General features: G+C 45.1%; 1 protein-coding gene across 1 annotated transcript in view; it reads left to right on the top strand.

The window, feature by feature from the left end:
- The first annotated feature begins 207 nt into the window (after window positions 1-207).
- AKIRIN2 (akirin 2) overlaps window positions 208-14,027 on the top strand; it is a 71,467-nt gene continuing 57,647 nt past the window's right edge. Inside the window, exon 1 of the mRNA XM_078648194.1 lies at window positions 208-645. Within this exon, the coding sequence (XP_078504320.1) occupies window positions 453-645 (193 nt within the window). The 5' untranslated portion in view covers window positions 208-452. The remainder of the gene's footprint in view (window positions 646-14,027) is intronic.

Below are 14,027 nucleotides of genomic sequence, written 5' to 3'. Positions count from 1 at the left end.
AAGCACATCAGCCCCAAAGGCCAGGACTCACCCAACATTTTTTTCTGTTCACGGGGTCACGGAATTCAAACACCGTTCTACTGAGCTCTGGGACATGAAGTTCTTCTTCCCTTTTAAACGCACTAGACGGACCAGCAGCTCGAGTTGCAGGGACTGCATGGCCCATCATGCCAAGTGTCTTTTCACCGCCGCGTTGACGTCACCACCATCCCAGCTGTGCGTGCCGGCGTTTTGAATGAGCGCTGGCGTTGTTGTTGACGCCATGTTGTTACTGGCGCCGCAGCGGAGGATCACAGAGGAGGTGGCTGAGGCCCAGGAGCAGCACCGGGCGGCAGAGTAACACAGACCGGCGCTCGCCTGACCCTCGCGCAACCCCGCAGAGCAGCGCCAGAGCAACCCCTGGGGGCAGAAAGGAGCCGCGGAGCCCCCCGCAGGCAGCGCGCGGCCCGGGCATGGCCTGCGGAGCGACCCTCAAGCGGACTCTGGACTTTGACCCTCTTCACAGCCCGGGGTCCCCCAAGCGCAGGCGCTGCACCCCTCTCTCCGCGCCCAGCACCCCCTCATCCTCCGGGGCCTCTCCGCAGAAGTACCTCCGCGTGCAGCAGCCCTCGCCCTTTGGAGAGGTGTCGGCTAAGCTTACCACAGGTGAGCTCTTGGCTGTAGGGGTCTGGAGAGGGTCGCGCGCTGAAGGCTCTTGGATTGATAATCTCATTGTTTATTCCTATGAGTTGTAGACAATCGCAGACTATCCAATGTCCAGCTCCTTGTTTCTTCCTGGTGGGTTGTAGGCAGTATCACACTATCGTATGTCTGAGATGAGAGCAGCGCATGTGCAGCTGTAAAACCGGGCGTTAGTGGTGCTCCCCCCCTTGTGCAGAGGGTGGGCTTTTACTGACCCGTTTAGCTTGGCGGATGCTGTGCAGTTTCATCTGATCACTCCCTTTTCCCGAAGCTGTTAAGTTAACCAGGCCCCTACATAGTTATTGCCTAACTGAGAGGGGTATGACCAGTATTTCATGCTTCCCACCAGGGCTGTCTGCAAAATGATACCACTTCACCGAAACCATCACTTGGCCAGATTGATTTACGCAGGGATAGAACCTCCTTCCCTGCACACGTCCAACCTCGACTTTTAGATCGAATATGATGTTTCGGTAATTGTGTGAAACAAGTGCAGTGTCACGAACCCTGAAATGTGCTGAACAAGTGCAGTGTCACGCACCCTAAAATGTGCTTGTTGATGCATCCCCGTAGAGCGTACACTTTTGTTACACCCTGCTCTGTTGCATCACTTAATTGCACGCACAAAACAGATCCCTTGTGACTTTTCGGAAGCGGTTGCACCTATAAAACTGCCCATGATTCTGTCATTTAAATGTATGGAAGGAACTTTAACTTCTAACCTTTGAGATTCCGTTGTCCTTTACTCCCTGTTAAAAGTAACTTAGTAGGCTCGACGGGCAGTGTTGTACTTTGTTTTAGCCAAAACCTAGCGTTGTGTCACATTAGTCTGTTGGCGTCACATCACTCCTCTGTCTCGCGTCGTGGGGTTTGTAAATTACTTTGACCCTGTTGTAAAAATAACCAGCTGGACTGTTATATTTCTGGAAGGCGTCATTGATTACATTCTAGATTTTGTTAATTAACTTAACGTTGTAATTTCTCAACTGACAGATAAACATTGTTACAATGGAGACCCGTAGGGTCTGAACAACATTTGACATTTGTGATGTCTCCTTACTACAGAAAAGTAAGCGTGAAGGCTCGTTTAGGCAAATCTGCACTGCTGGCAGTGCATGGTAGCTGGGTTACCAATGAGGGAAGAATATGTTGATTTATATGGCGTTAGTGAAAGTGTAATCAAATACCTGTCCATGTGATAGACAAATGTTGAAGATGATCTTCCTGGTTGTCTCCCGAATAACACATTCTAATTATAGGTCAGTAGAGAAGGTGGTCAACTACGTTTGCGTATGATTTGCGTTCACAAGTGTGTTAAACTTCAATATTATGAATCGGAGTATATCTTGCACGTTTAATTGTTTCACACTGAATAATCGTCGATATTTAAAAAAAAAAAGTTTGCTACATCACTACGCCACTTAATGCCAGATGCCCACAATTCAAACCATATTCTCATGACCTTTCTCTTGAGAGGTATCTGTGCTGAAATGTGCTGTGGTTTGGAGGGGTCTATCTTTTTGTCTGCTATCTTGGTCAAACAAAAAAGCACTTTATGCAGCAGTGCAGAAGCTGCGATTGCAGGATATCTCTTGTTATTGTAATGGCAGGGCCCATTTTAACATGGCTCAAATGAGACGAGGCAATGTCGTATCCCGATAATGTACTTTAAAAAAAAATGTTTATTAATTTTTCAAAACAGAAGTACATCTTCATCCGCAATCCCGATAATGTACTTGCTAACTGTTACATAATGCGTAAACGAGTCTTTGCCACGAACCAATGATAACACCTACAATTTCTTAATTTCTCAATTACCTTTTAGATCATCTGGAGATTTGACATGCTTGGTACTAAAGAGGCATTCGAGCCAAACATAAAACATACCTTCGATACACTTGGTTTTCCACCAGGCCTAGCACCAGGACTGGAGTGCTTGTGGGATGAGGAGGGGGTGTTAGATTGCTTGCAACCACCCACGGCTTTGACACAGATTATAATAAAATAAATCAAATCTGGCCTAAAGACTGCTTTGTATGTCTTTCCAGCCTCATGTACGCCCCCCAAAAAACGTACAAAAGTACATGCATGTATAGAGGCTCTCAATCAACACATATTTGTCACTGGTCTGCTCGCGTCACTCAAATAATGCTCACTCCCACCACGGCACAATTTTATAGGTCAGTGGGCAACCCAATTTCAGTCTTTAAAATGCCTTCTCTTTGAGGGACTGCGTTTTTCCTGTTGCACATTTTGTACAGACACTAAAAACAAGCATTTACAATGCAATGGTTTTGCCTTTGTTAAAGTTTGAGCTGTTGGCAAAGCTCTTGACCTTTTTTTTTTTTAACATAACTAAATGGCATTGTTATTTGCAATGGCACTAGCTTTCTTTTGCAAATGACACCCACAAACACCTACAGAGAGCCCCCAACACACACCCACACTGCGCCCTTCCCACACACACTGCGAGCACCACCACACTGCGAGCCCCCCCACACACACTTTGAGCTCCCTCCACAGACTGTGAGCCTCTTCTATAAACTGCGAGTCACCTCCTACAAAGCCCCCTCCACACTTAGAGCCACCCCGCTCACACACAGAAAGCTGTCCCCTTGTTTGGCAATGTATAGTAAGCCCTTAGAGTTCTATAAATCTTTGGAGAGTTATTTTCATCTTTTTATTATAAAGAATATATTTTTTTGTAACTATACAATGGTGTACAATATATCTTATTGAAGCCACTCTTAGATGGACGCAGGCAGATGCTTAGAAATTTTCTGAAACACCATATACAAGGAGGTCAAGGTCTTAGAATGTGAGTGCATGTATTGTTGTAAAACATTAATAAGGTACCTTCTGAAGAATATGAAGATTGATGTATTAAAAGTTGCATGGATGAATGGATGTGTGAAAATGTGGGTGGATTATTGATTGTTGGATGGATTGAAATGTGGATGTTGAAAGGATGGATGTATGGATGGAAGGATGAAAGGGTGGAGGGATGCAGGATGCATTGTTGAAAGTGCGCACATGGATTTCAATTCAAAACGCAATGTGTTACACTTCTCTTGTCCTAGAAAATTATTACTCAATGCAAACTTTAAAAATTCTTTTTTTTTTTTTTTAATCTCTGGCAACAATACTCTAAAATCAAATAGTATTAGTTTCTATGGCAAAATGCCAGGTCATCAGTAACTACCAAGCATACTGGCGTCCACTATCATACAAACCAACCCACAACATGAAACGTGCACACAGAGGCTTGCCCTCATTATTGCAATGCAGTAGCTGTTCTATGTTCGAGGTAGCATGCGCCACTAGTGCAGTAAGAGTTCCATGTATGCAATGGTAATTTACTTTTTGTTAGTGTGGAATCGTGGGCTGCCAGCAGCGCACTCCCTTTTCTCACAGTGATATGAATTTGTATTCCACAGGGCAGCAGCTGATACCCTTGGCTGACACTGCCCATTTTGCATTACCATTACTCAAAGGTCATGAGGCAGCAGAAGAAACAGAAAAGAGCACACTTCCTTTACTGTTTTCTCCTACTACATGTCCCTGCGCAGTACAGGGGAGGCTGGGAAGAGTGGAACAAAGGGTCAACCAGGTGACGTCATGTGGGGGTGTCAAAGGGCGTGATGTCCCTTCGGTCTCTACTGGGTTTTTGGTTAACTGGCAGAGACAGAGGGAAAGAGAGAGAGAGCGAGAGGGAAAGAGAGAGAGAGAGAGCGAGAGGGAGAGAGAGAGAGGGAAAGAGAGAGACAGAGCGAGAGGGAAAGAGAGAGTGAGAGCGAGAGGGAAAGAGAGAGAGTGAGAGGGAAAGAGAGAGTGAGAGGGAAAGATAGCGAGAGGGAAAGAGAGAGCGCGAGAGGGAAAGAGCGAGAGAGGGAAAGAGAGAAAAAGAGAGGGAAAAAGAGAGAGAGAGAGGGAAAGAGAGAGAGAGGGAAAGAGAGGGATAGGGGGAGGGACTCTCTCACACTCTGTCAGGCAGGGAATGCTAGTACTGCTACTTACCATGGTGTGTTTGTGAATCTTGAAGCGATTGTCGGTCTCTGATCGCGTGTTTCGTTAGCTAGGGAGCCAACCCTCTGCCAAAGCAGAACTCCAAAGACATTGTCATAGCACAGTCCCAGGTCTCCAATCTAGAGCGGTTGTTGCACGGTCACATCAGTAATGTAAGCGACAGAAGATCTGTTTATTAGAAACCTATGGAGGGGTCACAGAGTGCGGCCTTGCTTGCTCTAGAAGCCAAAATCACAGCTGCAGCTCTGTGTGACACCTCGCCACGGGCACTTGGACTGCTAGGACGCAGTGTGCGCAATATACATTTAGTAATGCAAAGTGTGCTTCCTAACAACTTGCTTTTGGCTGCAGAGGCTCTGTCTCTGATGATAATACACACTGCACACCACAACAGTAGGATGTCAGAGAAGCAGCACAAGGGGGAAAAAAGTGCAACACACCCTGCCTCCGTGCACTGGCCACGGGCCGACCAAACATAGGCACTGGGGCCGCTAGAGCTTCGCACAGGCCCTTCTCTCAGGCATAGGATACAATGTGCTAACAGTGCACTTAAAAAAAAAAGTCACATTCCTCCTACCAGGCCCTCCCTGCTGTCTCCTTTGTGGAACAGAAACGTCCCAAGAGTTCAAACATGGCGAAGAACTAGTCCATTACTCGCAGCAGTCATGGGTACAAAGTTCTTACATGGTTGATGATCCCATACACTAGAAAAACAATCAGTGTTTGCTGCTATTATTTTGCAGTTACCTTAGTTACCGCCCCAAAAAATTTAACCGAGACTCAGATAAACTGAAGTGTACTTCTTTTTGTGCATGATGTTATAAAACGCATCGATTACATGTTCAGAATCATGTCTTCCCTTACACTGGCATGAAAATAAGCAGCAGTGTGACACTTTCAGACATTTCTAAATGCCTGAATGCTTTGCCTTGTGAGGCGTGTGGTTTACTTTTCTCATAAGTATTGGATTTCAAAAAGGTCAGCATGCAAAGCGTGAATGGCAAACATCAGGGACTTACCGGGGGGGGGCTCCGCTCTCCGCCGTGTGGTGCAGCTTCTTCCGCTGCGCTTCCAGGTACTCGCTGAACGGCTTCTGCAGCGACGGACCGATGCCCGGCACAGCTCTGCGGAGGCCCGTCCGGGGCAGAGGCAACACGGCAACAAGGAAAAGGAGGGAGGGAGGCCCGGAGAGAAAGACCGGCGGCGGGACTTCCGGCTTGCCTGCGGCCCGGCCGGACCAGATTCGGGGGCGTTCCCGGCTTTCGGCTGACGTCGTGTGACGTCGGCAAAAGCCAAAGAATCGCGGGAACGCCCCCGAATCTGGTCCGGCATTGACGGACAGGCCCATCGTCCAATGGCTAGGCTCCATTTATGGAGCCAGCCAATAAATGACGAGGGCCGTTCCAAAGCACACTACAGAACTCATCAGGATTTCGCCTGCGCGAAAAAGATGCGCAGAGCGCATCTTTTTGCCAGGCAAAACCTAAAAAGTTCCCAAAAAATAGATCTTTTTAGGCACTTGCACTTCCCACTAACTGCTAGTTCCTATGTATAGTCGGGTGTCCTCAACTATTTCCATAGCGCACACGACATTCATTGTAGGTTGCAATGTTGACACGTCAGGATCAACCAGCTTTGGTGTGTTTATCTTTTTGGATAACGAGTGCAAGGCATTAGAGTAGTAAGAGTGCAGATGCGTAGGTAGACGCCACACCCCTTATGCATTGATTGCCATTTCAAGCAATTGCTTCGCTGTTGAGGGACCCCATGTCAGTTTGAGGAACCACAGCAGCTTTGCAGCCCTTTCTCTTTCCTATACACTTGTGTTGCAGTTGTATGTATTCACTGGGTGCAAACATTCCAGGATGTTAGTCATCCTGTAATAGCTGTGTAATTGGCATTCTCCATTGTGGTGATCATCCCAATGCCTAAACAAGTTTGATAGTGGAAGTTAATCATGGCAAATATGATCTTGTAGAAGTCAATGTTTTTTTTATTTTAATTTGAAAAGTTTTATATAGAATTGGCTAGACCCTGAGGTATCAGAGCGCTTTACATGAGTTACATCGAGTTTGTTGCACTTATTGAGGGAAACTTGGACCTAGGTGCAAAGCAGTGTTGTCCCGAGTTTTTTTCAAGATTCCAATGCTCTCGTTTGCATAACTTGCGCTGCCGAAGTGTAGGGATGCACACAGGAAGGGATATTAACCCATTGCCCTCTTGCGTGGTGACATCTGTTGGCAAAGGGCAACTGCAGCTTGCCGTCTCCATTGTATTAGTTTGAGGCTCTCTATTTATAGTAGACTGCAACTTCATCATTCAAGCACCCTTGTATCCTCACAACTGTTAGTAGTACATTGCAACAAGCTTTCATCTGCATTGTAGTCTCCTGTGTGGGCATCTGTACGCTGCACTTGTCTGAGCCCTTGAAGTGCTAGTACCTATATATAGGGCAGTGCTGTATACATTTTGTCAGATGTCAACTGGGGAGAGGATGTGGTGGTGAGGCCGGAGTTGCAGACTTTGCAACTGAGAAACCAGGTTAGATTGTGGGCAAATCACTTAATCTCCCCCGGTTTAAAATAAATACATTCTGGCCTTATTTAATGTTACTGGGTGGTCTTACAAACCGATCCAATGCCCTGGGGCTGAGTTTGCGCTACACAGAACAGCAAACAATTGAAAAGAAGGTAGACATTCGCACCAGTAGCATCCCATTTTTAAAGATCACACATCAATTGCTGATTGCAACCATCGTGGTGCAAGTGTATCTTAATAGGTTTGGTAGACGTGCACCTGTTCAACGCTAGGCTACCCACCCTGGTGATGGTGTCATCTGCAGATCTGCCCAACATAACTGTCAGTACGTACTTCTTCCCTTTTAGGTGGTGCAAGTATGGCTTCGCATTTAAATAGAATAAATACAAATTGTGTAACTCCTTCTACGCGTGAAGAGTGCAAAAAGGCCAGAATATATATATATATATATATAAGAGAATGCTGATCTATATCATTTTTGTCTGGAACTAGTATTCCTGTGTATAGTTGATAAGATTGAAAATCTCAGCATGCGAGGGGAAAACTTGAACTGGATAAACCATGTGTTAACCCAGGAAGATCTATAACACTCGGAGTGCGTTGCCATCCCTCTGAATCTTTTATGCCGGCTTTCCTTCCATTCTTCTGTATTAATCTTTTATAAGAGACTGAGTGCAGCTTAATTTCTTCCCTGTAGTCTAATTTATATGAGCAAACCAGTCTTTTCTCCAGTACATCTGTATCCTTCAGTATATCTGCAGTCCTCTGTCTGTGAGGACAGTTGTCGGTATAGTGGAACTGAAGCATTCCCATCTCCATTGTATTGTTCTATGAGGATATCTGTTGGCTATATAGTGCAACTTCAGCTTTCAAGCAGTTGTATCCTCCGAGTTTATCTGCAGCTTTCCTGTTCCTAGCCTGGTAGCCAATATCATGCACATGACGCTGTGGGTAAAATTAGTACCAGCCTTTTTTGAGCTTTGGGTTGTGCAGACTCTTGTCTCCTAGTCCACTGATGACAAAAACAAATTAAAAATATCCTGCTGCAGAGTAAAACAAAAAAAGTTTCGTGCAGAATCCATATGAATGAGATAAATAATTTTTAATGTGTGCAGAGTCTGCGTCTCAGATATAAAATAGCTCCCAATGCATTCCACAAACAGTAGTGCACATGTAAGCTGATAGAAAGATGTGAGAATAAAATGCTACAGTTGAATGATCCAATATGTGTTTAACAACGCCTGAAGCCAATAGTGGGAGAAAGGTGACACCTAAACACTTTTCTAAATGCATGGAGTATGTACTGGATACAATATGCGTGCCAAAATGCTGCAAGCACCTTTACATTCCCAGATCTAATATCTGTGCAAGCACCATTGTTCATGAAACCTAAAACATAAATATATTCTCATTCTTTAAGTATATTTATAATCCATTTAGTATTGCACATTCAATATTGCCATCTAAAATATAGTTGAGGCCACACATTGTTTTTTCCAGTGCCTGCTTAAGTCTCGCCCAAGGCACAGCGCATGCCCTGTAGCTTGCGACAGATTTTATTTATGTAATCGTGGTTTGGAGCCAACCCATCACTGAACAAGCTAGGGCTTCATTGTCACTCCTTTATTTGCTGGCTCCGGATTGGTCAGTGCATGCTGGTTTCACTTTATTTGTGTTCCCTTCCTTGGCTCATGGACCAAGTACTCACTGATTCTTTTTAGGTGGAGCCTGGGCAACGCATGCGCTGCTCTGCAACCCATGCTGTATTGGAGTATGGAATAGAAGCTCCACCCACATTTGTCTGACTTGCTTCAGTTCAGTAATTCTTTATTCGATGAAAAAGATACATCATAAAAGTACACAGTATATACAGAATAAAAATAGAATTAAATTACAGCTGTCATCTGGAATTACCGTTACAAATAGATAGTTAAAAAAGTTTAAAAAAAGGCACATATGCATTTTTATTTTTAAAAAAAACCCACATCATTTTAGCTAACTCCTCTTGTATTTCTTAGCCTCACGGCAAGCCTAAAAAAATTCATAATGCAATGGAGGGTCCATGGATCATTCGCTCTTTGTAGATAGAGTAAAGCCAATTTAGCGTGCCTTAATTTTTCTCTCTTTAAAATTTGTACCAAATATTTACACCGGGGAAATTTAAAAAAGGGGCACAGCAGTACAAAATGAAGGGTGTCTTGTGGAGACCTACTGTCGCAGCCGCAAGCACCCTTCTGCGCAATTGTTGGGGTGAATCCTGCAGGGTCCGCTAATAGGTGTGGTAGTAAGTTAAACCTAAAGCGGGTCATCTAAAATCTATCGTGTGTGTTATGAACCAGATACATGTGTGGCTCCATTCCCTCATTTTTTATAGGATTGAGGGCAGCTACAGATTGTTTGGTTGTGTCCTCAACTGATCTGCAATTCACGAAATGATCGGTTAACAGTTTTTTCATTTTTAGTTTATCAGAAGGTACAGTAATCTAAGGGTTGACGAACAGATCCTCCCGGTCAACACTTTCCAGGGTGGTCTTGACATAGTTTATCCATGGGATATGTAACCCTTTATCCCTCTGCAGGCAGTCTCCCAAGATTTGTCTACCTAGGCCTGCCTCAGGGTTTGACCAGGTGTTCAACCATGCCAATATGGGTCTTGCCCTGATCTTATCCTCCAAAAATGGGCACCCCAGTTCGCTATGTACAATTGCAGTCGAGGTGGACTGAGGAACTTTTAGGATCCTCCGCATGTATTTGTTTTCCTCGACTTGCAATTGATCCACATTCACGTAACCCCAGACTTCCGACCCATACGTTACTCTTGCACATCCTATTGATCTATAAAGGTTCAAAATCTGTTCAGGGGACCAACGGCCCAACCTGCGACCATAATTTGCTATGACACCGTTCGTGGAGATTAGTTTCGAACGGCGGTCCACCACTAAAGATCTAATTGTGAGCGCCCCGTCGAACAGTAACCCTAAATAGGAAAAAATCTTAACCTTCTCTAGTATGTGGTCCCCTATCCTATACGAGAATCTTTTACATGGTTTGGTGCCAGCTAACATCATGTAGGATTTGCTCAGGTTTACAGACAGATCCAGAGTCCCCATAAATTTTACAAACCCATCGATTAAGCACTGCAGGCCCCTCGGTGTGAGGGCTACCAGGACCGCGTCATCTGCGTACAAAAGTACCGGAATATGACGCGACCCTACTTTTGGGCAGTCCGAGTTTAAAGCCAGCAGTGCCTTCTCTAGGTTATTAATGTAGAGCGAAAACAAAAAAGGGGCTAGAATGCAACCCTGTCGCACTCCACTTGTACAGGGAAATGAATCTCTGTTCCACCCCTCCGTGTTGTAACATACCCTAGCTGTTGTGTCCTGGTGTAATTCACTCAAGATATGGATTAGGCCTAAATCAATTCCCATATCCCTCATCAGGCCCCATAACTTGTTCCTGTTCACATGATCAAAGGCTGCTGCCAGATCCATGAAGCCCAAATACATGGCCTCATTGCTGGCTTTAGTGTATTTAGCAACCAACAAATACAAATTGAGGCACTGATCGCTTGTGGACCTTCCTGTTCTGAAATTATACTGGATGTCAGTGATTAGGTGGTGTTCCTCAGTCCAGTCCATGAGCCTTTGAAGAATTACCCGGCCCAAAACTTTTGCTGAGACGTCAATCAGAGAAATTGGTCTGTAACATTGCGGATTGTCCCTATTACCCTTCTTAAAGATAGGGACAATGACCGCTGTAGACTAAGATCAGGGCAGACCGATCTGAACTGCAGTGTTAAACCCTCTTGTGAGGATGGGGGCCCAGAGATCTACTTTACTCTGGTATAAATCAGGTGGGGATCCATCAGGGCCCGGCGCCTTGTTACGTGTAAGGCCCTGGATCCCAGCTATTATTTCTGCAAGGATGAACTCAATTCCTGGTCCCTGATGGCCGTCCACCACCCAGTCCATTTCTGTATCCTGATTATGATTATATAAACCCTCGAAGTGGGAGACACACTGTTCCGGTAGGATGGTCGACCCGATCTCGGGGGGGTATTACTGTCCTGAAAGCAGGGATTGTTAACAATCCTCCAGAATTGGGACATGTCCCTTCTTTCTCCCGCCTCTCTCAGATCTGCCCAGGCTTCTATTTGTAGGGAGGTCTTTCTCTGTTTTAGTGTATTTTTGTACATGCGTCTGCACTGTCCTATTCTGTAAGAGTCCTTGGGTTTAGTTTTTAGGCTATGTTTTAAGTCTCTCACGGCTCGTGAACACTTGCCATCAAACCACCTCGGCTGTAGTTTGTTCCTCTTGGGTGCTTTCGTTTTTAATAGACCGTCCACCAACTTGGTCACTGAGCTAAATGCCCCAAGCAAGTTTCTCCCCTCGATCATGGGGTCTAGGCATTCCTCAAACTGTGCCTTTCCTTGTCGTATTAGCTCTTTGTAAAATGCTTCCCCATCAATTTTTGCCCATCTAAGCCGCCTTCCTCTATCTGTGACCGTCAACACACTATCCTTCGGGGGACAAAATTTAGAGCGGCCCCACTGATTGAATGTTAAAATTAGGGGGTTGTGGTCACTAAATCCACTCCACTCAATTCCTACTGTACTAATTGATTTTTTTGCGTGTCTAGACACCAGGATATAATCTATGTAGGAGGAGCAACCTCTTCCTTTAAAAGTTGGAGTAAGGGTCCCGTCCTCTACCAGGCTGACCAAATCAATTGTATGTTCCAGGTCGTAAGTCTTTAAAAGATTACTAAGAACTAAACCTTCTGTGGAATGTTCGAAATGTGGGCCCTTTTCCAAGGAGCAACGGGACCAATCTGCATTCAGTGGGAACAATGTTGGGCACATATGTCACTTTAGGTCCCCCAGAAATACCAGAGATTTTTCCATGGCCCCTTTTCTATGATCTAGCTCCTGTTGGAGTCTGTGGTCTAGTTCCTGTAATGTGGGGTTTTCCCCATTCACGGTCCCTGCATTGTATAGATTAAACAATGTTAGTCTGAACCCCGGCCTTACAAGCCGTAGCACCTGTATGTTATGAGCTATCCTCGGGGGGGCTTGTCCATACACCTTTCATGTTAAGGTCTGTGTATACCACCAGGCCTCCAATAGCTCTTCCTGAGCTAGTCTTTTGTGCTGGCACAAAAAACATTTATAGCCCGCCATATGAAAAGGGTTATTTTCAAGTGCCCAGGTTTCTTGTAGACAAATGATCTGGAACCCCCCTATAAACTCTCTTTCCGGCCAGGCCCGCCACATTCCAAGATAACATTTTTAGCTCTCCCTCATGGTCCCCTACTGGATTTTTGTTTCTCTGACAGTCAGACATCGGTCTATCTTCAGACCTTTGAGGTGTGTTATGAATCTCAGAATTGTGTATCAACTGCTGGGCTGATGCCACCTCCCATTTTCCTCCTGAGTTCGAGTGATTCGGGGAGTTTGATGTATTTCGGCCTCTTTAGCAATCTCCCTGTCTGTGGTTGCCATTAGGGAATGTATTTGAGTGTTTTTAGTACATTATTATTATTAGTCAACCTCCATGTTTCTGCCTTCCCCCACTGACATAACTTATTGTCTCACCCTTCGTGTCTAAACCCTCAATGACTGATACCTTATGTGTTCGTGGTCAATCGTTGTTATCTAGGCTCAATAGGGGGCTGAATCTATTCTCCCACATGGCATCCTCTTGTTCTTGCACCGTCCCTGCGTTTGTGTCTAGCCTTCCCCTCCCATAAGTGAGATGGTTCATGCCTGCTCTCCCTGGGAAGTGTCTGGGGTCAAAAGGGCCGCGATGTGAGGGGTAAAAATATCCCAATGGCAGCGTTTTGATATTACTTGATGGTTGGGATAGTCCCCCCGACAGTATATATTCCACCAGTCTCCTGTCCCGGAAATTCACAATTATGCAGTTACCTGCCAGGTATTTAATTTTATTGCCTATCCAGTTCACTCTTCTGACGTTCATAATTTATCCACATTCGTTCCCTCCCAATGGTCTATTTTTGTTTAACCACACAATTGTCTTATTTTTAAGCTCGGGGTAAGATTCTTTCTGCTCAGATTTTAATTCTGGAACACCCCCGAGAACCACTACATAAGGACAGGCCTCAGGGGGCAGATTTATGCTGGGAAGGGATTTTACTGCTCTTATATTGACACACATCTTGTTTGGGGTACTTGTTTTCCCATTTGCGCAAATGCTGTTAATGAGCTTGGCCCCCCTTCAATTACACTAGGCCCTCTGCCCTGGCAAGATGCTGCATTCATCGATGGTGCGGAATCTAGTGTGATATCATGCACTCGCTATGCTGTCTACTCTCAATATGGTCAATTGCAGTGGCAGGCTGAATGAGTGGGCTGGTGACTATGTGGAGGTACTGCAGTTGACAGTTATTTGCAGTTTTAGCCTGGGTCTTTCCTCTCTTATTTAGCTCATTTATGATTTTGTCTAGTCTACTGATTATAGGTTTGATATGACTTGCTATGAGTAGTTCAAGGGAGTTTTGTAGGCTTATGACTACATCAGCTATCTAAGATGGAGGACCTATTTGGTGAACCTCAGTAACCTCAGTATCTTCTAACTCATTAGGTCTCTTTTGTGCGTTTAGTGGTCGGGTTTTAGATTTTTTTGTACCTAGGGTCTTCTGACGGGGTTTTCTTTTGTTACTGGTGGATGCTTTCTTATCTGATGTAACTGTCATCACCGATGTACAAGTGGCTAATTGGGCACAGGGAATTTCCTGAGTTAGGGACTCTATGCCAGCGTATG

Source organism: Lissotriton helveticus, chromosome 6 (genome assembly GCF_964261635.1).
Source record: "Lissotriton helveticus chromosome 6, aLisHel1.1, whole genome shotgun sequence".
Classification (NCBI taxonomy): Eukaryota; Metazoa; Chordata; class Amphibia; order Caudata; family Salamandridae; genus Lissotriton; species Lissotriton helveticus.
This window is presented reverse-complemented; position numbering and strand designations above follow the sequence as displayed.